Source organism: Tympanuchus pallidicinctus, unplaced genomic scaffold, assembly GCF_026119805.1.
Source record: "Tympanuchus pallidicinctus isolate F22 unplaced genomic scaffold, pur_lepc_1.0 scaffold1, whole genome shotgun sequence".
NCBI classification, from domain to species: domain Eukaryota; kingdom Metazoa; phylum Chordata; class Aves; order Galliformes; family Phasianidae; genus Tympanuchus; species Tympanuchus pallidicinctus.
The window spans coordinates 55073466-55100715 of NW_026294618.1; the positions used below are offsets into that span (position 1 = coordinate 55073466).

Here is a 27250-nt window from a genome sequence, read left to right on the forward strand (position 1 = left end):
ACTTCTAGTGCCTCACAGTTATCATCCAGTAGTGTGTGCAAAATGAAACACACTTACATTCTCCGCTTCTGCAATTGCACTAGTAAAGCATGCAACATAGCACTGCTATCAAGTAACCCAGCAACAACAGAACCCTGCTTGGAGCTGAAACCTTGGCTCATCTGATGCAATTCCTGCTGTTTACATGCAGAAGCACATACTTGCTGATTAAATTCTGTGTGTTTTCCTGATCATACACAGGATGCCAAAAAGGAAGATCAGGTGTATAATAAATACTGAATATTTATCTCCTGGGCTGCTTCTGGCTAAGAAGTTTTCTCTTAAATACCTTTAACTCACAAACGTAATGAGAAATGAAGGTGTGTAGTGGTATTTAAGACCTAAATGCTTTGAGGAGAGCAGAAGTGTTCAAATTGTGGGGAAAACAAACAAAAAAAATTCCAGACTCAATTCCATTGTGAGCATATGTTGAAACACTGCATATAAACTGTTATATGCAAAGCTAAAAGAATACTGTCTTTATAAACCTAACTTGGTTTGCCTGTACTGAAGGCTTCACTTTTCAGCTTTATCAACCAAAACTCTCCAGAAATGAGTAACTTTTTCTTGAATAAAAAAGAAAAAACAAACAAAAACCCCACAAAAATTAATAACCAATATTTTATGCACAGGTAGGTTCTCTGTTTGTGTACATCTCAGTTAAAAAAAAAAATCTAGCCATTTTCAATTGTGATATGAAAACCCACTTGAGGAAAAATGGAAAAATATTTTGAACAAATCAAAACAAGATAAGCTTCTTTCACTGTATTTTCAAGCATAATTAGCAGTCCTATTAAAAAGTGGGTGCAAAATGGACAGTAAACCACATTTTTGGCAAAGTCTAACTACTTGCAGCTATAAACAAGACCATCTGAATTCTATCATACCTATAAAGTCTCTCTACCAGCACACCATATCAGTGTAATATCTTTGAGGCTTCCAGGAAGGGGCTGTGGATTGAGATTTTTCTTTCGTTAAGCTCATGCTTCTCAGCCTCTCTGGCATCACCTTCACCAAGATAAAAAGGAACCTCTAGCTTTGAACCTCTAATCTGACTCCCAGAGTTATCCTATATGTTATTGTGGGCTTTTTTTTTTTATTGGTTCTGCTTTCCTGGGATTGTGATGAGGAACAAGCCATCTAGTCGAAGGACAAGGACATCAGCTTAGCTTCAGTCATTCCCAAGCAGACCAAGAGAGGTCAGCTAATGGCACTGCCCCTCTTTACTGCCTGTGGAGAAGGAAGCCAGAAGCACCATAGGACTGGAAGGTCACAGCAAACTGGAGTAGCATGTAGTAGGTCAAAACATCTTTAGGATTTGATATCTGGTAGGCATAACAATTTGGTTTTTACTAATTTGATAATCCTCTCACTACCACACTCCGTACATGGCCCATCACTAGCTACTTCTTAAGCAACCTTCACCTAAGAATTCATTTCAGTAGTGTTACGCACGCTCATGGACAGGTGACACTGTATATGATACTGAGCAATATTTGACACATATTCAAGGTTTTACTTCACAAAAAAAGAAGAAAAATACCTGAGTTTATTAAGAAATGATATAGAGTAGGGCTTACCTAGTTGTTTTTCTCGTTCTTCTCTCCTTTCTCTAGCAAGCCGTTGCCTGTCATCAACCTTCAGTATTGGTGGGTGGTCTGCAAATGGAAGGGGGGGAAATATTAATCATATAGTACGAAATCAAATAGCAACAAAAGAAAGCTCCTAGGGGAATAACCACCAAACAATCGAAAAAAATCAAGCCACTTCTATTTCACAAGGTTGAAGAAGCTCAGTACATACGCACAGCAGGTTGGATCAAACACTACAGCAGTCCCGGCTGAACTTCTGAAGAGTAAGAATCAAGGTGGCATGATATTGATCTCCTACTGATACTGTGTGAGTGTGTTAAAAGCTATGACAGACACATTAAGATAGTGCATCACATACATGGAATGATACAATAACAGTAAAGAAAGAGACGATTTCCTCAGCTATCTTTTGAAATGTTGAGTCACAGAATTTTTTTTAAAATACCTGCTACTGGATCACAGTGATAAGATCAAAGATAACATGAAAAAATCTGTGTCAGAGCTTAGGCTTAACTAAAAATTCATGTTTGATTGGAAAAATACTACTTGGTGAGTGTGCGACAAAATGAGTTATCTGGAAAACAACAAAATGCTAAATAGCTAACATCACACTTCCAGTCTCAGCAGTGGAGCCAAAGACCAAATGGGAACAAAATCTTAGTTACTGATTCATCCCAGCATGCTGCCAAAACTAATTTCCTACTCATCTTCAGCCTATTTTGTAAACTTGGAAAGCTGTTGATTTTATGTTTTTTTCACTAACACTGAGAAAGTCTGCTTTGAACAAAAAATAAGCAACCAAAACAACCACACAAAAACAGAAAAGTTTTCAGGGTATAATGAAATGGCTTGATTTATTCCTATACTGATGGGAATTCAATTCTTTTAATATTTAATATTCTTTTAATATTTCATTTTGAAGTGAACAACTATGTAGAACTTCCAATCACTCTAGAAACATACAAAATACACACACATATAACTATATATATGTATAAGAATATATATATAACTATATATAAACTAATATATATAAACTAATATGCTTTTCTTTATTCAATGTGAATACCAATAAGCAATCTGTACAAACATGCCAAGTCCATCTATTTGTGTGTATAGGCTGCATAAGAAAGAAAAAAGTTGCTGGCAAAACTATGTAAAAAAATGAGGTTTGAAAAGAATCACAGAATCACACAGAATCACAGAATCACAGAATCACCTGGGTTGGAAGGGACCTCAAGGATCATGTAGTTCCAACCCCCCTGCCTAGCAGGGCCACCAAACATCCACATTCAGATCAGGTTGCCCAGGACCCCGTCCAACCTGGCCTTGAACACATCCAAGGATGGGGCATCCACAACCTCCCTGGGCAGCCCGTTCCAGGGCCTAACCACTCTCCTTGTGAAGAACTTCCCCCTAACATCCAACCTAAATCTTTCCTCCTTCAACTTTGATCCATTTCCCCTAGTCCTGCTGTTGTCAGCCCTTCTGAAGAGTTTACTCCCCTCCTGGGTGTAGGTTCCCTTCAGGTATTGATAGGCTGCAATGAGGTCGCCCCGCAGCCTTCTCTTCTCCAGGCTGAACAAGCCCAACTCCCTCAGCCTGTCCTCATAGGGGAGGTGCTCCAGCCCCCTGATCATCTTAGTCGCCCTCCTCTGGACCCTTTCCAAGATCTCTATGTCTTTCTTGTACTGAGGGCTCCACACCTGGACACAGTACTCCAGGTGGGGCCTCACAAGAGCCGAGTAGAGAGGGACAATCACCTCCCTCTCCCTGCTGACCACCCCTCTCCTGATGGAGCCCAGGATCCCATTTGCCTTTCGAGCTGCCAGAGCGCACTGCTGGCTCATGTTCAGTCTCTCGTCCATCAGGACCCCCAGGTCCTTCTCTGCCGAGCTGCTCTCAAGGACCACTCCTCCCAGCCTGTACGGGTGCCTGGGGTTCTTCCGGCCCAAATGCAAAACCTTGCACTTTGCCGTGTTGAACCTCATTAAAATCCCAACGCACAGTTTTTAGGAAGACAAACACTTAAACATTAAAGCCCCAACGAAAGGTACAAAAGATGAAAAAGTCACCAACAAAGTGAAAGACAATCCATCACCCAGTTACAGATCGAACCTTTAACTCTGGTTAAACAGCACACAGTGCTGCCATTTATGTAACTACTGCTAACCATGCCAGCACATAGATTTGTCCAATGTACAGTGCAAAGTCACACTTGGTTGATATTAAGAAGTGCACTGGCTTGCATGCTGCCTCTTCAGCATGCAGATGCAGGTGAAAAGGGTAATAATATTCCTTCTCTCTTGTGGCTGGCACACAGGACACAGAACACGAACTTCTGCAGCATCAGTAATTAGTGTTAGTGGAATAGTGCACCACCAATATGAATTTTCCTGGAAAACAAGGATTCCTATGAAGAGTTGTCAGTGTAACTTCAAGTTGTCAGAGAATGATGAGTCACTAGGGAATAACGTGAAACCCTGTTCTTTCAAAATGTACCATCTTCCTTTTTTTCCTACTTTCTTAGAGACTTCCCTATCAAGGGAGAAGAAGCGAGTCTTCAAAGAGACAGAAGGTTATGCGGACAGGCAAACTGAAAAGGTCTCCTGTAAGAATTCCTAATTATAAGCAATAGGAGGAATAAAATAAATTTTTAAAACTGCCCTCTGACATTCTGTTTGAAGACATCCAATTATTTTCCTGTATCACACACCTGATGGTGCTCACACACACAGCCTCTCCCAGCACCCCAAGGATGTTAGAACAATCGTGAAGAATTCACATTAAGCTAAAGGTTATGCAGAATATAAGCATGTATATATTCAACAACAAGCTGTTTTTTGTTGTTTTTCATTTTTCTTTAATATATGTATATTTGGGTGCACAAAGGAGAAAATTAATATTGGCACAAAGATGTCCACAGCCTTAGGACTTTGGACGCTTTAGGAGGACCAGCATGCTGCTGTAACAAGGCGCAGTCTGGGTATGATGTGACGCATGTGAACTCATGCTCAGAAGTCTGTTTCACTACAGCTAAATAGCTTTGTAATAAGCAGAGCTGTAAGATAGAATATAAAAAAGATTAACATTATGCCCAAGAGAGATGTTTAGAGATTAAGTAAGCCACAGTTCTAGTAAGAGGAAATGAATTTTTTACCTATTGCTGGAAACTAAACACTAAAACTATATGTCCAAATGGCGGAATGGTGTTTTTCATGAACTCATGGCATCTACTGTGAGTTTTTATCATTCTGCTTAAGGAGCTTAGAAGTTATTAGTATTGCGGTGGGGGCTTGGTTTTTTTTCTCTTCTCTCAGAAATTTAGTAACGAAACAGACTTTGTTGGTCCTTAATCATGATAAGAAAAGGAAAATGCAAACTTTTCAAAGCTTCTATGTAAGGAATACTGAACTCCTAAGCACAGTTGGCATTCGTAGCAATCAGTAACCTAGAAAAAATTCCCAACCTAGTTGGCATATGTAATTATTACATATGGCAGTTTCTACAGCTCTGGCAACTGTCAGCAGCTCTCAGTGGGACTTGAGAAGTACCTCAGCCTCCTACCATTCTTCACATCCACCTCCAATTCTCTCAGTCTCCTCTCACAAATGGCCACTTTCTTTCTGTCCCCGATTCCTAGTGTTGCAATTTCTTGTGCTAATGAAACTAAAAGAGTCAGAGTGGAAAACCACAGCCAGTTTGTATGCTAATTCACAGGGGAGCTTCTGGGAGAAATATGTAAGCCACTGCATCCTTTAAAAAGATTTGTGCTTGGATCTCAAAAATTATTCCCCCTGCCTAGATCCCTGTACACTCCCACACACAGATTCAGAGCTGCCGATGTTACTCTTGGTCTCCAAATATTTGTTCAGCCTGCAGACACCTTCCAGATAATAACTTTGTTTGTAATGACAGCTTTCACTCCAGCTGCAGTCTCCATTTTTAAACCAAAACAATGTTTGACACAAAATTTGTATGCAGCCTCAGGAAAAATACAGCTCAGGAATCCTCAGTTCAGCACAGAGGCTCTCATCAGTTGAGTGCAGAGCTGAACACTCATTTTAGGGATCCTGTATTCCCTTCTACACTGCAGCACAGACGGAGGGAGCATGGGAGCAGCCAGGACACCTTCCTGAGACTTGAAGGACTGAGATTAAACTACTGCAGGACAAAGTATATACTGAATACCATTCAATTTTTTTCTTTTTTTTTTTTTTCTTTTTTTTTTTTGTCATGTTATCACTATTCCCTTCCCTACCCTTCATTCCACTGCCCAACTGGGAGCCACCAGGAATGCTGATCCATGTGCTGCATCCAGTTCTGTTCAGCTCTGTCAGACAGCCCTTGGACTGCTTCCCCCAGGGATGGAGCCCAAAGGCATCCAGCTGAGGCACAGTGAAGCCTCTGCACAAAGCAGCCACTGAGCTGCCAGACTGCTCAGAAGCTGAAACTGGACTGCTTACCATGCACTGAGCCTGCAGCAACACAACACCTGCATGTTCTCAGCATTATTAATGGAACATTTTAAGCTTGGGTGCCTGAGTTCTAGTACAGGAAGAATTTAAATTTCTGAGTGATCTTTTGGATCTTGGTCTAAGCACATGAGTGCAACAGACTTGTGGCATTAAGGATTACATTAAGCATTTTTGTACAGAAACTGCTACCATGCAAGTGCAGCATTAGTGAATAGTGAATTAAATCCATACAATATACCAATTGGGCAGAGTCTGGGCACGCATCTGCTTACTGCACAGGGTATATTACAAAATATGTCTTACAGCACAGTAAGTGAAGAAACTTCTAAACAGAAGCATGTTGATATAAAGCTACAAATCCCTGTCTATAGCAGAAAATACAAGCACGAATGCAAGTACAGGGACTTCTGCAACCTTATCTCACTTCGGAACCCTCATTTCTAAACTGCACTAAAACAGACGAAGACTACATTAGTTTTGCTCTGTTGTGAGCAGAGACTCCAGCCTAACAAAATACAGTCACTGATACGAGTTTAATAAGAAAGGTTTAGGAAAATGAAACATCTTAAAAATTCATAGGAAGACATGCGTTTTTAATGTACCATTAAGACAAACAGCTTTACAATGTGAAACATGAAGAATGGTATACCTGGTTTAGTTCCGGTATTGCTTTGTCCTGAAGTGACTTTCTTGTCTTGTACTTTAGAACCTTCAGCTGCTAAAATAAGGGGGGGGGAGGAGGGGAGAGAAAAAAAAGAAAAAATATGTTATTAATCACATTGCTAGACAACAGCTCTCATCTTCTTTTCTCAGGGATGCTTTGGAAATCACTACTTCCAAAGAACAGCAGCCTTTTTAGTTTTTATTATAAACATCTCCCTTTGAAGAAGTTGGATTAAGCAGACTGATAAAAAGAAGTCAGAACAACAGAATCAAACCACAAAACTTGGGAGAACCAAACACCTTGCAATGCAGCAGCACAAAAACAGCTGCGAAAGGTGACTTGTATATCTGAGGTTTCTAAAGGTGTGGTACTAAGATTCTGGTAAAAGCTTCACAGACTTCACAAATTACAGACGTACCCATTATCCAGAATTGAAAAGAGGACAATTTATGTCTCGAATGAAATCTCACAGAGGAAGGATTTCTATTATTTTTAATAGACTTCTGATCAGGCCCTAGAAAGAGATCATTCTGGGGCTCTGAATGCCCTTTCAGTGATCCTTTATAGCGGAAAACAAAAAGATTCATTATAATACTTCAAATTGCAACCGTATCCTTGGCTCAGCATCTACTTAATTAATAGCCAAGGCAGGAAATTAGGTGCCATGATTTTCTCAGTTCACAATTCATCTTCATCTCCAGGAGTTCAACTATAGAACACTGTAATCTGGGATGAATGTAAAGACAGGTTGTAATAATGCTAAAAACCCTCCACGAAGATCATGGAAATACTTGAAAGCAAGGACAAAAAGAAAGTTGTATTGACATAGATGAGGGGGAGATGAAAAACAAAAAGTAAATTTAAATGAAAATTTCACTAGAAATGTGTTGGACAAAACTGCTTTAAAAACAGAACAAGCCTTCCTGTATTAGCTTCACTCTAGAAAATAATATATTCTTTTTTTCCAGCAGGCTCCAAGCAATTTCCTCCAAACTCCAGCCTTTGCATCTCAGTAGGCTGATTACCAACATGACCCGAGAAAGTCTTTGTTTCTCCTTTATCTCCTTCTACAGGAATAATTCAGGACGAACATGAAGGATAAAAGACAGCATAAGGAACATGCTTCAACACTTACTCTGTCTTTCTTGTAGGGCAGGCAGGGGAGGGAAATAGTAGAGGCTTTGATCAAATGTGCATTGATCAAAAGTAATATTTTGTTGATAACAGCATAATCACATCAAAAATCACATCATCTTGCCAAATCACATGTGCCAATTTAAAAATTGTAAGAAAAAAGACGTTTGATATTGAAAAGAATAACCATATTAAGTTTCCTCTGATCAAAGGAAGAAACTACAGATGGACCTAACAAATACGAATTTCAAGTCAGAATGAAAATTGACCTAACGTGATTAATGTCATTGCCACTTTAAAGACCTCATACAAAGAATTCATTCTACCCATAAGTGTCCTGATTTTTGGGAGATTATCTGAGCGCAGCCAACACTTGCACTTTCAAACTTCCTAAGATCTGCCACAATCAAAACTCATTCTTTGTTTCCTTTCAGTGTTCTAAATGGGTGCTTCTAAACCTAACTGTCACGTAAACTTGTTTATTCAGCAATGTAAAAGCTGGACCCTCTTGCAGGGAAGTTGGAGTCATCACCTATGAGTGGACGCACTGCATAGGACCTCCCAGCTACCAGGAAAGGCTCTCCAAATCCTTGCTCCAAATCCTCCCCATGGTCTGCAGATCTGAATGATGGTAAAGTATTAGGGCAGTTGGTGATGTATTTTTCTTAATCACTATCACTATCCTCATGCAGTGATGGTTAGGTGCATTGCCTTGTTCTGTTTTATTGTTGCCATATCATTTCACTTATTATCTCACTTCTTTAAACTTAAGTAAAGATAAGTGCACTTCTTAAACTTGGTGCCGGTGACCTTTGTGCTGATTCCACCCACTAGCAAAACAGCGTCCACCAAAGAGCAGTGCCCTAGAGAGCACCTGAAATGGGGAACTGACAGGGCTGCACCAATAGGAAAGAGCACATGCACAAGTTAGATCAAGGCATGCAGACAGCCACATTTTACCTCCAGGTAAAATGTACACTGAGCAATGAAGTGGAAATACAGCCTTCAACTGCTTGCTCTATCTCCATGCATACAAGGCAGTAGCACAGAAAAGCAGACAGGAAAAACAAATACCTAGGACAGAGAAACTGAAAGGAAAGAGAGAAAAAATAATCCAGCTTTTCTGTCCCTGCCACTTGACAGCTAATTCCCTAGTTAGACCAAACAACTACTTCACTACACAAGGGAGATGGAGTGCTTGTTGGGAGATGGAGAAGGCACCTGTAGTGACAACAGGAACAAGCTAGCCTTAGTCAGAAACTGCTGACAATAGACAGAGAAAATCGAGTGTTAAACACAAAATTCACTCAGTTACTTACACAAACCCACCCCCCGAGACAAACCCAAACCACTTTTTTGTTCCCAAGCTTATTTAATGTGGCATCTTATGTCAGATGCGTGTAACAGAAAAAGCCATAGTTGGAACTAGTCAGAATTAAGCAAAGAACAGACAGACCCCCTTGTACTCAGTACTGATGAAGTAGAGCTACTCTTGGCAGTTTTATCAGACCTCTGAACAGCAGCTGGCAGGCACGCCGATGAAAGCTGAAGTATTGCTGTGTTGGGTGGGGTGTATTCCTAGGGCAGGTACAGGTGAGCACTGACAAAACCTGCTAGTTTCAATACTGCACCACAGTTAGCATTTAACTCCTCAGTACCTGTCTGAGCACCAGGCTGTTCTGTTTGAAAGCAACGGCACTGAGTTTTAAGACTAAAGAGCTGAACTCCATACTAATCTGTTACTTCTGTTTTACAATTGGAAATTTGGGAACAAATGACAGAAATTTCTCTGTAGGTATAGGTCAGAAAGCTTGATGTTTGGTCAAACATTATAACTCCCCTACATTTCTTCTTCATTTAATCACTGTAAGCACACAGTGCAGCTCTAATCTTGTTCAAGACCTTTACATGCTTTTTCTTAAGATTATTTGCTTTAAGAGTAGAAAGGTTACGCTGGCAGCCAGAGCTAGATTTGCTTTTCTAAGCTCTTATGCATGCATGCATGCATAACAGTTACCAGAATCCTTCAAAACACAATAGCAAGAAAATACCTTCAACTAGCATATATTACAAGTAGGATCCTGCTGAGGAGCATGGAGGTGGATCAAACAGACAGCAAAGCACAAAAATCTGAACACAAAACCAAACCACCTCCTTTTCTCATCACTGAAACTCATTTGGCTGTCTGAGGCGTTTACTCTGACGTTTGAACTGTGCAGAAACACAGGAACTAAACACGAGCATTTTTGTTCACATAAAACATTTCCTCCACTCCTCCCCTACAAGAGCGGATTAAAACTTCCCTTCCCTGCAGGAAGTAATAACTCATGACTTGCAGGTTGTTGCCAGCCTCCAAAGAGCACATAAGCAGCCTGCCTGCAGCCAGCTCCTACCCACAGAGATTTTTTAAAACAGCTCCACCCTGGAGAAGCCATGCTGTAGAGCCCTTCCTGTACGAAGGACACACAAGGGGAAGCAAGGGAAATACCTGGGTAATGAGGACTATAGGAGCCAGCAATAAATTGCAAGAGGGACGACTTGTGATGTGAAGATGAATTTTGCAGCAGCTCGGACACACAAGTCGTGAGCCTGTTAGGGGCTCTGAGGCAGTGACAGCATACTGTTGTCATTCTTTCAGTTACTGCATTGGGTGAGAGCACCCACATGGGCAGAAACGAATCATCAGCATGGAAAGCTATACCCTGTGCACTTGCTGTTAAGTGCACAGCACAGCACCTCCCCTCCATAAAAAAACAGAAGCCCTCTTAAGAGCCCTGGTTTAGATGGTTCATAAACAGAAGCTACAGAGATTTCCCTAATGGACCCATCACTTCAGTGGTAACACCACAACACTTCCAAGTCCAACATCTTCAGGCTCCTTAATGCAAATTCTACAGAAAACTATCGTCTGGGTCTGCTTATGCCACTGTTTTGCAAATATAAACAAATTAAAAATATCCAGCTTTTGTTCCCCTTGCACTTATCACAGAAGTCTACTATCAGAGTTGCCATACAACTGCATATGTACACCGTTACTGACATTCTTCATCTCAGGTACCTGGACTGAGCTAAGCATAAATGAAAACTCATCAGCATTGGTGTTCACTACTCACAAAACAGTACAGAAGTTGTTGTTTTCATTATACTGCAGAAGTAGGAAACCAAACAGGTGATTTTAAACTGTCACAGTCAATTCAGCACTAAGTTGTAAAACACTTGAAAACAGAAGCATAAATAGATTTCTTTGGAAACACTCCACAGACAAAATAGGATCTTGCAAGTAGCTACAAGAAAAATGATGATTTTTTTTTTCTTTATTTGTGTGTGTGTGTGTGTTAAGATTAAAATTATGTAACTGCTCTACAGGGAGATGCATATTCATGAAAAATTACTTTTGGCTGACCATGCTGGCTTTTTAAAGTACCACATTCTAAAATATTAAATAATATAGAATAGAGCAGACTGAGTGACTTGGCAGGAAGAACCCTTATGCTGCTTAGGCTCTCTTAATGACAAAGGAAAGCTAAACTTAACAGCATTTACTGTTATTTACTGTTATTTACTGTTATTTACTGAAAGCAGACATGCATATTATTTCCTCTGGATAATTACATCACATCATTATACTGCAATGTAAAAGAATGATATTGACGTTAAAGAACCACTGGAAAAAAAAAGGTGCCTGCTATCTATTGCAAAAGCCAAAGCAGTGGCTGTGCAGTTGACAGCAGGCCGGTAGGTCTGGCCAGACACAGATGAGAGGGAACTTTTAAGTTACACATCACCCAAATAAAATAAAACCTTAGGGTCTACAGAGCAACCTCGTTTCCAGACTACCAACACATCACAAGCTATCTAGACTGTCTTAGGCAGTGTACAAAGTAAACCAAGCTGGGGGCATATCAGGCTTACAACAATCAATTTGCAATCCTATTGCTCAAGGACAAAACACTTTCACCCCAGGTGAAGGAGTAGCAATTCCTGCTTCTCATCAAGATCTGAGACTTACTGCTACAGCATGCTACAGCATGGGCACGATGGCCAGGACCCATTTGCTTGGTGCTGTAATGGCCATGCATTGAAGGTCACTTCAGAGGATGAAATGGAATACCTGTACATTTTACAGGATGGAAGTCACTTATCTGGACTTTGAACAGCCAGCTTGCTCCAGACAATGAGGTAATTCCTGTGAGAGCATCCAAGTCACGAGGCAGCTTACACCTACCATTGGCAACTGGAGAACTGGGATGAGACCTGCCTGCATTCAATATTGCACTGAAGGCAAGGTCAAATCACTTGAGCTGAGAACAGCAACTTGAGTATTCATTATTTGATACCAGCTTCTACAGAGGGCATGGTGACCGATGCAGGTAGCAGGCTGAGTTCTGCCAAAAAATGGGCTGCAACTTCATAAAAGGTGGATGGAACTAAAGGAAAACTGAATGCTCTGCTACAGTTTGGTATATTAAGCAATTTGATTCTAAGATCTAGCCACTTTTAAAAACAAAGCAACTTCTTTGGTCTCAGCTTTGCAATAAGAGAAGATAAGGTCCCCAAAAGCAAACACACACACACAAAAAAATAATAAAATTAAAAAAAATATATCTTATGATGTAATATATACTTTTAATTAAAATGAACTTGCCACAAGATGAGCTATATCTGAGATTAATTTAGAAGACTCCTGCAAGCTCACAGACTATGTGCTTTCTTCTTGCCAGCCCACTGACATACACAAGCCACCCCACTCCTTCTGAACTCCATGCATAACTGTGCTGCCCTCCATGCTTCCAGCTCTTTCCAGATTTGTTCAGGCTTAGCACCGCACACACCGAGGTGAGCAGCTACCATCCTGGTGACTTCACCATGAAGGGAAGGAGCAGGCCTCTGCCAGTGGCATTTCTGCCATGGCAACACCACACTGATCATTCAAAAGCCAGGCACAACTGTTTTTGTGTCTCATGGTAATTAATCCCTTTCTACACTAACTGCTGCCATATGGGAGCATCCCCAAACAGGGTCACTATATCCGGGTGAGGACACTGCTGTCTGCTGTAAAAGAAAGGAAGTTCAAAATCAGGTCTATTCTTTTTCAAAGCTTTCTTTTTTTAGTGAAGTTATCTCACGCTGTCATCTTACTCAAGGATGTAGATGAGACCTATAGCACAGCTTTACCACTGCACTACTTCTGACTCTAAAATGCTTTCAAAAGACATTTACCAGCTTTCTTCTCAGTACCCTAAAAGCTCTGACCAGCAACACAGCAGCTCTCTGGATTCCTGCTTATAACCCTGCTGCATGAAAGCCAATTCCCTTTGCTTTCCACCCCTAACAAAAGCCACCTACAATAAAGCTTAAGAGATCTCCATTATCCAAGATTTCCCTTCCTCTGCTTTAAATTACTTTAAAGTCAAAATCACTGTATCCGCCAAACTAAGTGGGCTCCTGGCCTTCATCCCATAATTGCTTTAAATGGATCTGCAGTCTCATCCTGTTGCCTCTGTCAAGAAAATTGTACTGCAAGTGAAGCTTCATTTGTGAGAGAGTAAATGGGGGCTCATTACAAGAGAAAGAAACAGGACAACTTCAACCTAGCCTATAGATTTTTTTGTATTTTCATCTTACTGGCAGCAGTGACAAAAATACATCTGCAAAAACAGCCAAGTGACTTTGAGACCAGAAGTGTTTTACTCCCACTTGAGCTGCTCTGCACAGGCACCGATAACTGCCTTTCTTGAGACCTTCTTAAATCTTTTACTTATGAATCCCTAAAAAAAAAAAAAAAAAAAAGGTGTTCAAAATGCAAGAAAGGAGGGGTAGTGGAGAAGAAGTAGTATTATTTAATGCTAATACCTGAGACATTTAGTGCTCCATGAAAAGGAGAAGACAGTAAAATTGAAGGTGCAGAAATTTCTGCAAGATGCAGCTTCTTACATTACCAGAACACCACGACCTTGTTTATTAAGAAGTGCACTGTCATGCTGGTTTCATCTACTGACACAGCATGCTGAATGGAGACACTGGCAGTGAAAGAGCTGTGCCTACACCAGGCCAACACAAGAGCTCATCTTGGCCAAAAAGTGAAGCTAAGTATTACACTGAGACCCCCACCTTGCTTTTGGTACCTAACTGCCTTCACACAGCACCGCATCAGGCCACTTAGATATATACCTGGGACATCTACTGAGACTTCTCTCCTAGAAGTAAGTTCCAGACCACCTACAGCAAGCATTGTAGGTAGCTGTTCCACTGCTGCAGAGCTTGCTGGGCAAGATCCAACAGGTCATGCATTTTTTAGGGATGTTCAGAGTCATCCTTTCAGAAAAAAAAAAAAAAAAGAAGAAAAGAAAAACAGGACGTGAATTATGACTTCCAGTCTCTACAGCAAACTCTCAACAAAAGACAGTAGGAAGAGATGCACAGAAGCTGGGCTGTGTTTTCACAACCTATTTTGTGAGGACAGTGATTTCTGAAAGAGTTAGAACTGCCAAGACCAAGCAGATTTTGCTCAGAGACGGACTGCTCTACCAGCAATACAGATGTTTGTTATAAGAAATTCTTTATTTAAAATAAAGACATTAACCATTCCAAGTCCACATAGGTTTCATTTTAATTCCTTAAGCTTTGTATCTTTAGCTTTCTGGGCATTGGCCTGTTATTCATTTTGGTAATTACACTTCCTGACTGCCATAATTTGCAGCTCTTAGCCTTAGGAGGTATACAATTCACTTATTTTTCCCTCCAGTACTCAGGGAAATCTTTTGTCTCTGACTGGCCGACTTTTATTTTAAACCCTTTACATGATTTAAACCCAGCCTGCGAGGATTCAGCAATACCCAGGTTTTTAGTAATCCTTAAAAATTAAATCTTCCAGAACAGTAACAGACGTAAAAAAGGATTGGTATAGAAAATAAATCAAACCCAACACTTTTTAGCCTGCTTTCCTAAAAAGGAGCAACAACTACAATCTTTGTCTCATCACACTGCTTCCAGATAGATATCAATAAGTGATGTATCTACCCACCAAATGCCTTGTTCTTGGAAATAGAAATTGCACAGATCTTTGTATTTCAACTGATGTTCCTAATAAACAAACCACAAACTGTTTACAGCCCCAGAAAGTTTGTAGACAGTGACCTAGAAAAGATTTTGCATGAAATTTCCATTAAGTTGTTTCGTCACAAGGTTACATATGCAGCTTAGCTGAGGCAGATCAAAGCTTTACTTCATTCACACTTGCTTAGCCTTACTGATGAGAACACTATTAACTTCCAAGGACACAACACAGAATAATTTTTAAATATGTGACTGCGTACATGCATAAGGTATACGAAATCAAGTTACGCAAGTAAATTACTGTTTGAGGTTTCCTGACATTTCAGTGCTTGGTCTTGGAATCTTCATTATTAACAAGCAGACTGCATTATGCACTGACATAGATTAGTCACTTAAAACTAAAAAACAACAACAACAAAACCTCCTACTCAGTCAGAATAAAAGTTAACTTTATAACCTCCCATCAGTAGAACGTCAAATCAATTTGGGAAATCTAGAGACTGTATTCTCTTACACAAACATTGATTTGGCAGACCAAATAACCCTGCCACCAGGTGGGGAAAAACATGTTTTGCTAAAGTTTCCATTCCTTTTCACCAGCTGCACGCTTCCTCTCCTTTCTCTATTGAACTGCATCCTTTGCTCCTTTCCTGAACTTACATCTCTGTCCACACCTCTTCAGGCACTGCCTCAACCGCCTTCTCCTGTTTCTGAGCCTGCCAGCCTGCACCCCTCTTCTCCCACCTGTCTACTTTTTGCTCTTTCCAGCCAGCTTTATTCCACCCAAACACCTCCTCCATGCCTCTCTCCAGCAGCATCAGATCACCTTCTTCTGCAGGTCCAGCAGCAGGTGCCTGGGTAGCAGCAGAGGAGAGCAAAGCAGGGTCGGCGTGCCTGATGCAGGGGCAGCCTGCAGAGGCTGGAAGCAGTCGGAGCAGCCCTGCTCAGCCCTGGGAGTGCTGGGGAGGAGCGTTCTCACTCGGTGCATGGGGATGGCAAGTCACGCGAACACTGATGAATGCAATGCATCTGTAAGGAGGGGTGCTGCTTCAGTTAAGCAAAAATAAAAGGACAAAAAATTTAGCACTGCTGTGTTTAACACATCCCTTTCAGGCACGAGCTGTGACTTTGCGTTGGCAGCTTGGACAGTTTTTCACAGGCGCAGGAGGAAGCACTGATCTAAAACCGAATTTCTGAAGTCTAGCGGCCTAAAATCATCCTATTGGGCTTCTATGAAGTTTAAAAAAAAAAAAAAAAAAAAAAAAAAGTTGTTTTCCCCAAGTGTCATTCTTCAGCCATTGGTTCAGTTACAAGAAAAAAGAAGAGAAACAGAAGCCAAAGCATTTAAAACCTGCAAAGTTATAAAGAGACTGAAGCAAGCCTCTTTTACTGGAAAATGTTACACAATTTTAATTATTTGCCATCTGCTTTAGAAAATTCAAATCCAGCAAGTAAAATTCTTGGTTATTTTATTGTGCAAATGATATTGGTTTTACAACAACACCAATAACATGCTTCTTGGAATTACGTCTCTTTAATCCACAGAGGCTTCCTTTTTATTTTGGACAGAGAGAGGAGAGTTTAGACCTCTAAGCCTCCCACCTCCCTGCAGCAACCTCATAATGACAGATTAGTACCAATTAAACAAAACAAAGTTGTGCTATCACCAAGAGCAGAATAAAGACAACGTTTCACGAAGTGTATTTGAATTTGCCTCCAGAAATAACAAGGACATGTTAACAACAGTTGATACAGTAATTGGGTCCCTCTCTTTAGGCAGTAAATATTTTACAAGGATTGCTAGACTAAAAAACAGCATCCTATGTGTATCTTCAGAACTTTTTTATAGAGCATGTTCTTGGCACTGATCCTTTTCTTTGATCAACAAAAATAGAGAAAAATGGGATTGTCAAGTCAAAGTGTTTTGCTGTGACTTATCTATACCACTAGAACACACCATACTTCCTAACAAGGTCCAATCTGTTACACTGTAACATGCATTAAATGCTCTGTCTCATCACAGAAAAAGGCGCACCATAAAATGATGTATACATTACAAAAAAGCTACTAAAAAAAAAAAAAAAAAGAGAGAGAGACAGATGAACAATATTATGCTGCAGTGGCAATATTCAACCCCACACAGTGATGCATCAACCCCCACATCCAGTCACACTCCCAAGCACCCAGCAGCCCCTTGCAGCCAGGGTCAAGAGGCACAGGGGCTCCAGCCAAGGCAATCGGCTCTCCCTTCTGTGAGTAATGGGGGAGGTGGATGGAGAAGCATTGCTTTACCTTCAGGTCATCACCCAGCTCTTCCCTGTGCGCAGGTTGAAAGGCTGCTTGCCAGAGCCATTACGTTTCCCTGTGCACACAATCACTGAATTGAGCTGGTTCTGTACCAGTAGTGCAAAGTTTCTCACCAACTGCCTTCAAGATCCCCAGGCAAACAACTGTGGTGCTTATGGAGATGCTATCAAGTTTTTGCTCACATGGGAGACAGACACCAAGGTTTGATTACACAACAGTTGGGGCCATGCAGATAAGTCACCACTGGCATTGGGCCAGGAACAAACTTTTCCCCAGGCTCCCTGCTTTGCAATGGTGGAAATTTTGGAGGATGCAAATGGCCTTCCCTAGAAGGGTACCCTTTCTGAGCCTGCCCTGCCAGTTGCCATTCCACGGGGAGAAAGAGGCATATCAGGCACAATTCAGTCCTTCCTAAAGAATTCACAAAGAATTATGACATGCACTCAAAGTGACAAACTCATTGAAGCTGAACACCAGCAAATTCCACCAGAATCCCAGATAAAGCCTTTGTAATTAATGGTGTCTCAATAACAGCAAGCAGCTCCCAAGGAAGAGATTAGTGTTTTTCATCATTCTGCCAATCTTCCACAACTGCAGACATTGTGTTGAATTTTACTTGGTGGCACAGCGTTAGTTCTTCAAAACCGTGTCCTCACAATACCACTGATAGTCCCTGTCTTCCTACAGACCCAAATGACCACTAAGTTCTAGTTGCTCATTTCCCAGCACCCGTCATTTTATCACACTCCTGTTTATGTATACATACTTGTAGCACCGTCCAACAAGACTTGGACATTTGTGTTGTAATAACAATTTCTTCCAGAGCAGTTACCATTTGTTGCCACGTTGTCTTTGGATATCCCCTCTCAACAAATTCATGTCTCATCCCTTTCAACTGTGAGAATGGGCAGTCAGCAGCTTGCCTCTCATGAGTTTCAGACTATGGAAAGAGAAAAGCTCTTTGGAGTGTTACTGAAATAAGATGGTGCACGATATGTTGTGTGGATGAAGACAAATAAGATGAGTTTTAAAGTTAGCCATTAGCACATTCACATAGGGTGCTGCTGTAAGAGATCACCTTGCTCATCCCAGGTAACTCCAGAACAATTGTTTCTTATCACAGATACACAACATAGGACACAATTACAAGTTGCACTTGGTTTCTGTCCAAGACTATTTAAAACATTATTTCCAAAAGCTGAAGTGCCAGCTAACTTACATTCATTAGTGCTCACCCACTGCTGTGCCAGATTAGCAATTAAAAAAAAAAAAACCAACTCCAATGTCAGCACTTTTTACTTCCAAAATACATTTATCTTGCTTTTAATAGAACATTAGTGGCAGAAGCTCATGCAACCAGAGAGAAGCACTCTACAAAACCAAATTTTGCAAGACAGCGGTTTAAATGTACCTTTAACGTTTACATCATATCCATTTCTGGCTGTCAGCTGTCAAAGAGAGCACTGCTCCAGGTCAGTTCATTGATTGCCTGCACCAAGAATTTTTCTGGGATGTACTGAAGTCATCTCTTGGTTTTTAGTTCTGAAGACACTCATCCATTAGCAGCTTGTGATTGTGAGGCTTTCTCCAGCTGTCTAGTGAAAGCAGTAGCAAATCCCACTTCCCACTTGTCTTTGCAAACCCAGGGAGGCCATTGCTCAGCAGCTGTGTTTGCAAGCTGTAATTCTTCCTGCTTGCTCCCCATGCAGCAGGCATTTGAGATACACCCCAATTCACGCCATTTTTACAGAGCAAGCATTTTGAGCTCATCATTACGCATTCTTTAATCAGCCCTATGCAATCTCATGCAGGAATGCTGGGCCCTTGCCACCACTCTCACAACTGCTCTGTGTCTGTGCTGCACACTCAGCCTGACCCTGCTCTGTCAGCGGTCAGCTTTGCACTGCACCAGCCCAGATCCAAGGACACCAACAACAGCTCTCAAGCAGAACTAGGAACAGAAAAGCTATAGCTGCTGCAGGAAGTGAGCGTGCCAACTTCAAGTAGCACCCTGCATGCATCCAGGCACACCGCACACACCCTGCCCACAAACTGCTGAGCCCACGGACAACACCGTGCTGTAATGTGAACACACACCTCGCAGTAACAGGGGGCTGGCGCCAGATATTCCCTGGCAAATCACAGGGTTGGCTCTGTTAAAGAAAGGGCTATAATTCCCTTCTCTTTTTACACAATAAGTTTAGGTCTGAAGCACCACTCAGGCCCTGTAGCCCGGTGGCAGGCATGGCAGCACGCACCCCACACAGGGCATTCGCTCTGCCTCCTGTGCTGGGCTTCACCAGCCTTGATCACAACAGACCAGCAGGAAATCTGTTCTCATTCCCTGAAAATTCCTTTGTTTTGGAATACATTAAGAAGGAACTGGGAAATAGTATATCAAGGAAGCAGGAAAAAAAAAAAAAGAGTGTGAAATAATAAAATAATAAATATGCAGAGCCCATTGATTCTTGGTCTTACATCACTGCAAAGCTATAATAAAATGCTAACATTAAACACGTGCTTGTGATGTTCAGCAAGGTCACAGGAAACAAATGCTTGAGGAACTGTTTGTAGCTATCAAAATAGGACAAAGTGCTGGCCTTCCTTGCTAAACTATGACCCTTTTCTGGGCTCTCATATAATACAGACTATTTTGGACTGAAATTATGCTGCCTGCAAAGAATATAAAGTGTTCTGGCCACCCTGACTCTCTAGCAGACTGGGTTTTTTTTTTAATTATTTATCAAGAGAAACACAATCCTTTGGCAACTCCTGAACATTCTGATGGCTTTAAGCTGTCAGACCTTCAAGGACAGAGATCTTTGCTGGGCACTTCCACAGTGCCTTGAACAACGGCACCTGATTTCAGATGATAGGGCTGCATCAGTGCCCATGTGCAGTCACAGAGATGGGGCTTAGCTACCCCTTTATTTTTAGAAATTCCTACAGGGACTAAGAAAGAAAATCTCAAGCCTACGCCTCTTCAAACTACAAGTAATTAATTGTAATTAATGTCACAGTGAACTGATACTCATACCTGTATAATTAGCAGTAGATAGTCCTAGCGGTCATTTCCTCCTAACCATCTGTAAACCAGGAGCGGTCTAAGTTTAGCTGTAACAGCACAGCCTCCTACTACCACATCAAGAGAAGAAAGTAACTAATAAATAATATTCATTAATTTGAGTTTGTAGAGGAAAAACAGACAAGTCTGCATCCTATACAAAAGCTCTGTGTGTGCTTGATTTTATTTTGATGAAACTAAGCCTCAAAGCAGTGAGATTCGATCCTGAGTTGAGAAATGATTTTCAGACATTTCCTGAGTATAAGTCTCCCACATTATTTTCAATAGATAATGTTCCCAGAAATTAACAAAGGGATTTTAATTTTGGTAGAATTACAGCTTGATTTGTGCAATTTCTTTCATTTACAGGGTATGTATGATTTCATTTTTCTCCACCTTTATATTAGAATAAAGTCACATATTTGGCAAAATAGTATCATACCACCTTGAAAGTATTAAAGTTCATGACATAAAGAACATGACAAACTGCTTGTCGGACCCATGACTAGAAGTAATTCAGCTAGTAATGCTGAAGTAGACATGCAAAAAATTGTATTTGTATGAGAAGATAACTTTGGTAATACAGTAAATATTCAAAACATTCTAGGAGTTCCATGATGTTCCCCTTGAAATAATTATCATTATATCTGAAGAATGTTAGTTTGTCTGACACTCTCAGCAAATCAGTGGTGGAACAATAATCCTCCATGGATGTTCCAAGAAAATCTTTTAAAGATATTATTATTTGGTCAAGAGCTAATAAACACAATGACTGGCTTTGGAAACTTTTCATCTTCCTCAACATCTAATCTGTGATTAGATATTGCATTGAGTAAGGGAACATAAGAAACCTAAGAGAAGGGCAGTGTACTGCAAATAGTCCATTCATCACAGTGTTATAGCACGTTGGGCTATAAGATGCATTCAATAAAAAGTTAAATAACTTATCTATTTTCATATATTCAATAAGTTCTCTTAATAGCAGCAGCAATCAAATCTCCTACCCAGCAAGCAGCCCCTCCAATACATACACTTAAATCTGTGTCCCTACTTGAAGCCAGGAGATCATTATGCATGGCTCAAAGATACTTAAACTATCTACCAGACCTGGAGCTGAACTGCACAGGGAGTCTGCAACTGCTACAGAACAAACTCTTACCTTACACTAGTCCAGTGAAACAAGGAAGTAAAGTCACAAGGGCAGACAGACAGGTAAGACTATAGCCTCCTCTGGGCTCATTAGCCACAAACCGGAACAAACTACAGCAGTTAAATATAAACAAATTACCTATTGAATTTGAGTAGCATCATCCAGTAAGTCTTCAATATATAACAAACATTCAAGGTCAAGTTAGGCACAGTCACCATTTTTTTCTCCCAGAAAAAGCACATTATATAAAAGCTTATATAAGTCTTATGAGAGTTTAGTTGTCTAAACACACGAAGCACAAGCCAAATAATTAACTACAGTATAACATATTCCTTTTTCACATTTATTTGTAAACTACTTTCAAAAGTATCTGTGTTTCAAAGTATCTGTATTTTTTTTATTTTGCACTGTTGGTGAGCTCACTGCATTGCACTGATTACGAGCCACACGTGGTTGCTATCATAAAAACATTCTGGATACAGTAAGAAGAAGGATCTAAGATGGTCTACCCCTACCTACAGATGCCCGTAATCCAACCACAAAGACATGACAGCCCCTTTCCCAGCAAAGGCTAAGGCTAGCAAGCAGCCAACAAGCCAGCTGCATTTCTGCACTGCCACCAACATTGAACAGCCCACCAAAACTTACTGCAACACAGCAGACATCCCAGGCTATTGTGCTCCATCCTACCCTTTTGAGCAGATGGTTGAAAATATTTGCATTTATGCTTCTCTCCCCACTTCTGTGTGAACCATGCAAGTGACCTGAAGTAATAAGTGTGGGCTGACTAAACACTGTGTGTGTTCTCTTCTGCAGAGCAAAAAGGTCAGCTGGGGTAAAAGCAAGGGGTGACAAGAAGCACAATACTGAAACACTCTTGATTTTAGGCAGCCACCTTGTTCAATGAACCACACACAAGCCAAGATCTTTCAATACGTGCACTCAGGCTTAAATGGACTGGTTGAGAAACAGTTGCTGAACAGAATTGACTGAAAAGATGGAGAAAGCCTTGTGAGGGCCTCCCCTCCCCAAGGCTAAGTGCTTAACAGTGTATTAAAAATGTAGACATCTTAGTGCAGATTTCTAAGGATTTCTCTGCTTTTACATAACATTTGGCAGCTCTCTCATCTGTGGCTGAGAGCCTGTTTGTTTTGGGTGATTTTTCTGGTCTTCATAAAACCATCTGCAACAGCAGACTGAGCCTTTAGCTCAGTTTGCAGAGAAAAGACACCAAATTCATCTTCCATTAATTTCCAAATGCTGGCACAGAGCAGTGGTTAAGGCCAGAGATGTAACAAACTGTAGCAACCACCTCATTTAAAAAATACAGACTTTTATGCTTTCTACAATATGATTTTGCTACAGGACAATTGAAGCTCTCATTATTGCTGAGGGCTTTCTTTTTTAGTACTGAAACATTGGCAAGAGTAGTATCAATAGTTTCAATGAGAGATTTGCAGGAAGTTCTTCATGTTCTGCCATTGTCAACTAGCTGCTATGTTCCCCATAGGAACAGAGTAAGGCAACAATGTGTTAAATAAAAAAGAATTAGTTTGCAACCAATGGACAAATCTTTTGTTCTCCTATCTCCAAATGGTCCCCCTTGTTTCCAAATGGTAGAGAAAATTTATTGTGAAGAGATTTCAGCTTCAGCAGTCTCTAAAGACTCCCAGAAGCTAGAATCCATTCCTAGATTTGCCATCAGTAATATCCTGTTCTGTCTTTCCATAAAACTAGTTAGAGAGCGAGTAGGAGAGCTCTGAATCTAGCAACGCGGTTATACAAATGAGATTTTCCAAGGTGGATAATTATCAAATTCTTAAATCACTTATTTTAGAGACTGTAACAAGAGAAGGCACGCAGAGCTGCGCAGATTAAACAATGTAATTGATAATTAAGAGAGCTGGAGAAGTCCCTCTTCATTAGCATGCAAATTTCAATCACCACGTAGTGAGGGAGAGCATTGCTATGCAAAAAGCAAGCTAAAGCAGAGCTCAGAAGGGGAAAAGTGAGGTTTAGATCTCCCACTGCTATTTCCTTTCCTTACCTCTTCCACATTCTTCTATATGCCTGGAGACAGGAACAACAAAAAAGAGGGCAGGAGTTGATGCTGAAATACCCTCTACACCACGGAGCCTCTCAAAGCTCCTGTGGCCACTGTGTCAGCAAGCTGCAAGGTTGGAGCAGTGAGGAAATATCATGATAAACATAACCACCTCTTCTCTGCCTTGTGTTATTTTGCAGATTCTTCCATTACTGAAAATGCATGTATGTTATGGCTTGACAAAATACATGACATGTTTATTTTCAGGACAGATGAACAGCTTCACAAGTCATAGGCACACCATCCACTCCTCGCTGACAAACTGAACAAGGTCATATTCGTGTGTGCAAGTTCACAAGCCCCGGGGTCCCCGAGGCACACCTTCATTAAGCAAAGGGCTCAATGACTGGCTGCAAAGCTCCATGGGACCAGGTCTCTCTTGGCAACTGCATGAAAGCTGCAGAAAGTGATGACCTGGAGCATCACCCTTGTTTACAGGTCATGTTCAGGTGTATCATTTTGAAGCCTGCTGCAGTATTATTCATACCATTCTTCATGGATGCAGTCAGACTATTGAGTCTGTAGATTCAACAGCTGTATTTGTATTTGGTGTGGCTGAAGGAAAGATGTATGATTAATTAGATAAAGGTAATAATTGACTACTCCAAATCTGTCCTCTGAATGCACTCTGTGCTTGCTTTGCAGCCTGATGTATCCACCAGCTGAAACTGCATTACAAAATGGAGAAAGGGGAAGGTCATCAAACTGCAGTGCTCTCTCTTGGTAAAATGAGCAAAGTGTGGAATGAAAAACATTGTGTCACATCACCAGTTTTTTTGAGATTAAATCTAGCATGTGCCAACGTGCCTAACAACAACCTGTCACTGAAGTCCAGAGAGATTCAGCTTCCCAAATCAGTGCATCCTCAAGATCTGCTCACACCTCATATGTGCCCTCACATGAATTGCCCAGAGTTATCCTAAGTTTTAACCAGAAAGCAGAAACATTCCCAGCATACCTAGACATACCATCACATAGGTCTCATCAAGACAACAAAGTTTACTGTGTCATCAACAAGCTAGTTACATATATGCTTGCTGTCTTTCCCAAGTGCTATTTGCAGGTATTAGAACAATAAACTTAAGAAAACTAAAGCAGGCTTTGCTGTAAGAGCCTTAGATATTGGGAACTATTAGTTTCTTCTGCTTTCCACAAAGAAACTGACATCTCCTGCAGAACTCCCATATTTCAGCATATGTTATGTCCTTCACTTGCTAGGGAGGATATTCACTGTGTGATGCTAACAAGGGAAGTATAAGAAAGTTTGGAATGCATGCACTGTGTTAAAATTTTATGTCCCCCTCCCCAAAAAAAAAAAGATTTACCATCCTGCATTTAGGTTCTTTCTTCACCTGCCACCAAATTACTTGAAATTTCTCTACCTGTCATCACCCATATAACTTGAAGCTCCTTGAGTGCTGCAGTTTGCATGAAAACAGGGCAAGAAGGTAGGAGCAAGCAGTGGGCATCCCAGCGGGTGGCAGAGATCAGGAGGGTGTGGGAGCCAGCGAGGCTGCCTGGTCTGAGCCCTGCTGGGACTGCTGGACAGAACAGGTTCCTCTGAAATGTTTATATTTTATAAATAGATGGTAGAAGAGTCAGAACAGGTTGTTATATTTGTGAAATTCAAATGCATTGCATGTTAGGATGGGGAAAGCAGCTACGTTTGCATTTAGAAGGGTCAGATTACTCTCTGGTTAACTGTCAGAATCCACCTGGGATAAATTTGAGCTACCGAACAACTGAACCATAAAGAGCAAAGTGTGTGTCAACACTTCAGCGTCCCATTCGTTTGCCTCCTTTCACCACTAAAGAAATGCAGGAAACAAGAGCACTGAACTAGTATGCCTTTTCGTTATTAATCACCAACCATATTAAATTATTTCCAGTTATCTGGACAAGAACACCAACGCTTTGTCACCATCTCTAGAAACACTATGGTGGCCCTCTGGATAGCTGAAGGACAGCTGGACTTTTTGTCTTAAGCATGCTTTAGTTCTGTGTGAAACCACTGCCAACACCTCCCTCCTCATCTCAGCCCTGTCCCAAAAAAATCAGCCTGAGTTGTCCTTCCTTACACTTACTTAAACCAAAAACTTCAGGTCGAATCCTGCATTCACTTGGGCAGCTCAAGCGATTACGGGATTTGAAGTTAAAGAAAGACTTCCGCTTCTTGTTATTTCTCACTCGCATTATAGAAGTTTAGAAGCAGCCAGTTAACACTGATTTCCATATTCCAGTGTAGCCCAGATATTGATTGCACAAACTACGAGAAATAAAAATAACAGACTAAATCCAGAGGGACTCCACAGTTCCCACTGGTAAACGCTGCAGGCTTTTTTTAAGCTCAGGAAAGCAAACTGTTGCACAAGCCACTGTGCTTTGTGCTTTTGCAACCTTTTTTTTAAGTACAAGTCTGAAACAGGTTTTCACCTCCAAAGTCAGTGATGCATCCCTGTGTCATGACATTGGTTTCAACATCAGGTAAAAGCCCAAATCACAGCATGGGATTTTAACTCACTGTAGCCATCTGTTTCAAGAGGATTATATGGATTTTTTTAAAGTGCTAGACATGTCAAAAATAGCAGACAGTGGTTTTAAATGCTTTTCCAGCTACCTTGTGTTAAAAATACCACCTAAGCTTGCAAGTCAAAGCTACATGACCCTATAAATCTGCTGTTCCTATCAATGCCCTATGATATCTTAAAAACCTCAAAACATAATATTCTAAAACTAGATCATACATACAAGTAGCAGTCATTTATAAACAACTTCTTTGTTTTCCTTGACTAAAGCAAGCATATATAGTCACTAATTAAGTCTCAGCTATCCTCAGGCTTTCCTTTAAGAATATGATTGTAATTTCCAAAATAGTACAATCTAAATGACTGGAGTTTCATTACTGTTTTACCCACAACTCCCTTGGGAAACTTAATGTTGAAGTTTTCTGGAGAACATTTGTTACCAAATCTAGAAATCTCTTTTTGCTGCATGCAGTTGCTGCACACTTCCAAAGAACAAGCCACATAATCATTCACCTGAATGAGATGAACATCTTTTTCCTAAGATGCTCTGCTTCTGGGCAACATGAGTATCTCTAATCTTCTGTTGTTTAGTGAAGAAAAAGAAACCAAGAAACTACAACACCAACAAAATGACACATAGGAGGACTAATTTTGGTTCCTTTTCTACAAGTATTGAAACATCTGCTTTTTCTGTATACACTGGAACCTGCTCTGCATACTTGAGAAAAAAGGTTCTTCTATCTCTATAGACAGAAAAAACGACAGTTCTGTAACTACTTGATCCATATTCTTATCTACAGGTTTTTACTTTATTTAATTTACTTTGCTTTTTGGCCAAGAAATCTGTACACCTTTTTGTAGGAAAGACAGACAGAAGCAGCTTTATTGTTCACATTTGATCCAGTAACTTGTTCTGCTGTTTGGGATGCAGGATGGGCCTCTTATCATAACAATTCACACTGCCCTAACCTCACCCAAGAATGGTACAAATAAAGCTATCTTTCACTACAAAGTTCCTCATTTTGGAAAGGAGTAATAAAGAGCCAAACCTACTATTTAATGAGCAGCACCTTCAGCTGCCCCTCTTTATACAGATGTGTTTTGCAACTTTGCAAGGGGATGAAAGGAGGGAAGGAG

General features: G+C 40.7%; 1 protein-coding gene across 12 annotated transcripts in view; it reads right to left on the bottom strand.

Moving 5' to 3' along the window:
• MAP7 (microtubule associated protein 7) overlaps positions 1-27250 on the bottom strand; it is a 103655-nt gene that overhangs the window by 42318 nt on the left and 34087 nt on the right. For 6 of the 12 annotated variants that reach the window (XM_052674707.1, XM_052674656.1, XM_052674636.1 and 3 more), the window contains exons 2-3: positions 6759-6827; positions 1620-1697 (exon numbers count right to left, since the gene is read on the bottom strand). In XM_052674707.1, the coding sequence (XP_052530667.1) occupies positions 1620-1697; positions 6759-6827 (147 nt within the window). Of the gene's footprint in view, positions 1-1619; positions 1698-6758; positions 6828-11916; positions 12020-14078; positions 14155-27250 lie in introns of those variants that run through there. The other 6 variants (XM_052674718.1, XM_052674647.1, XM_052674735.1 and 3 more) reach the window with 4 other exon arrangements.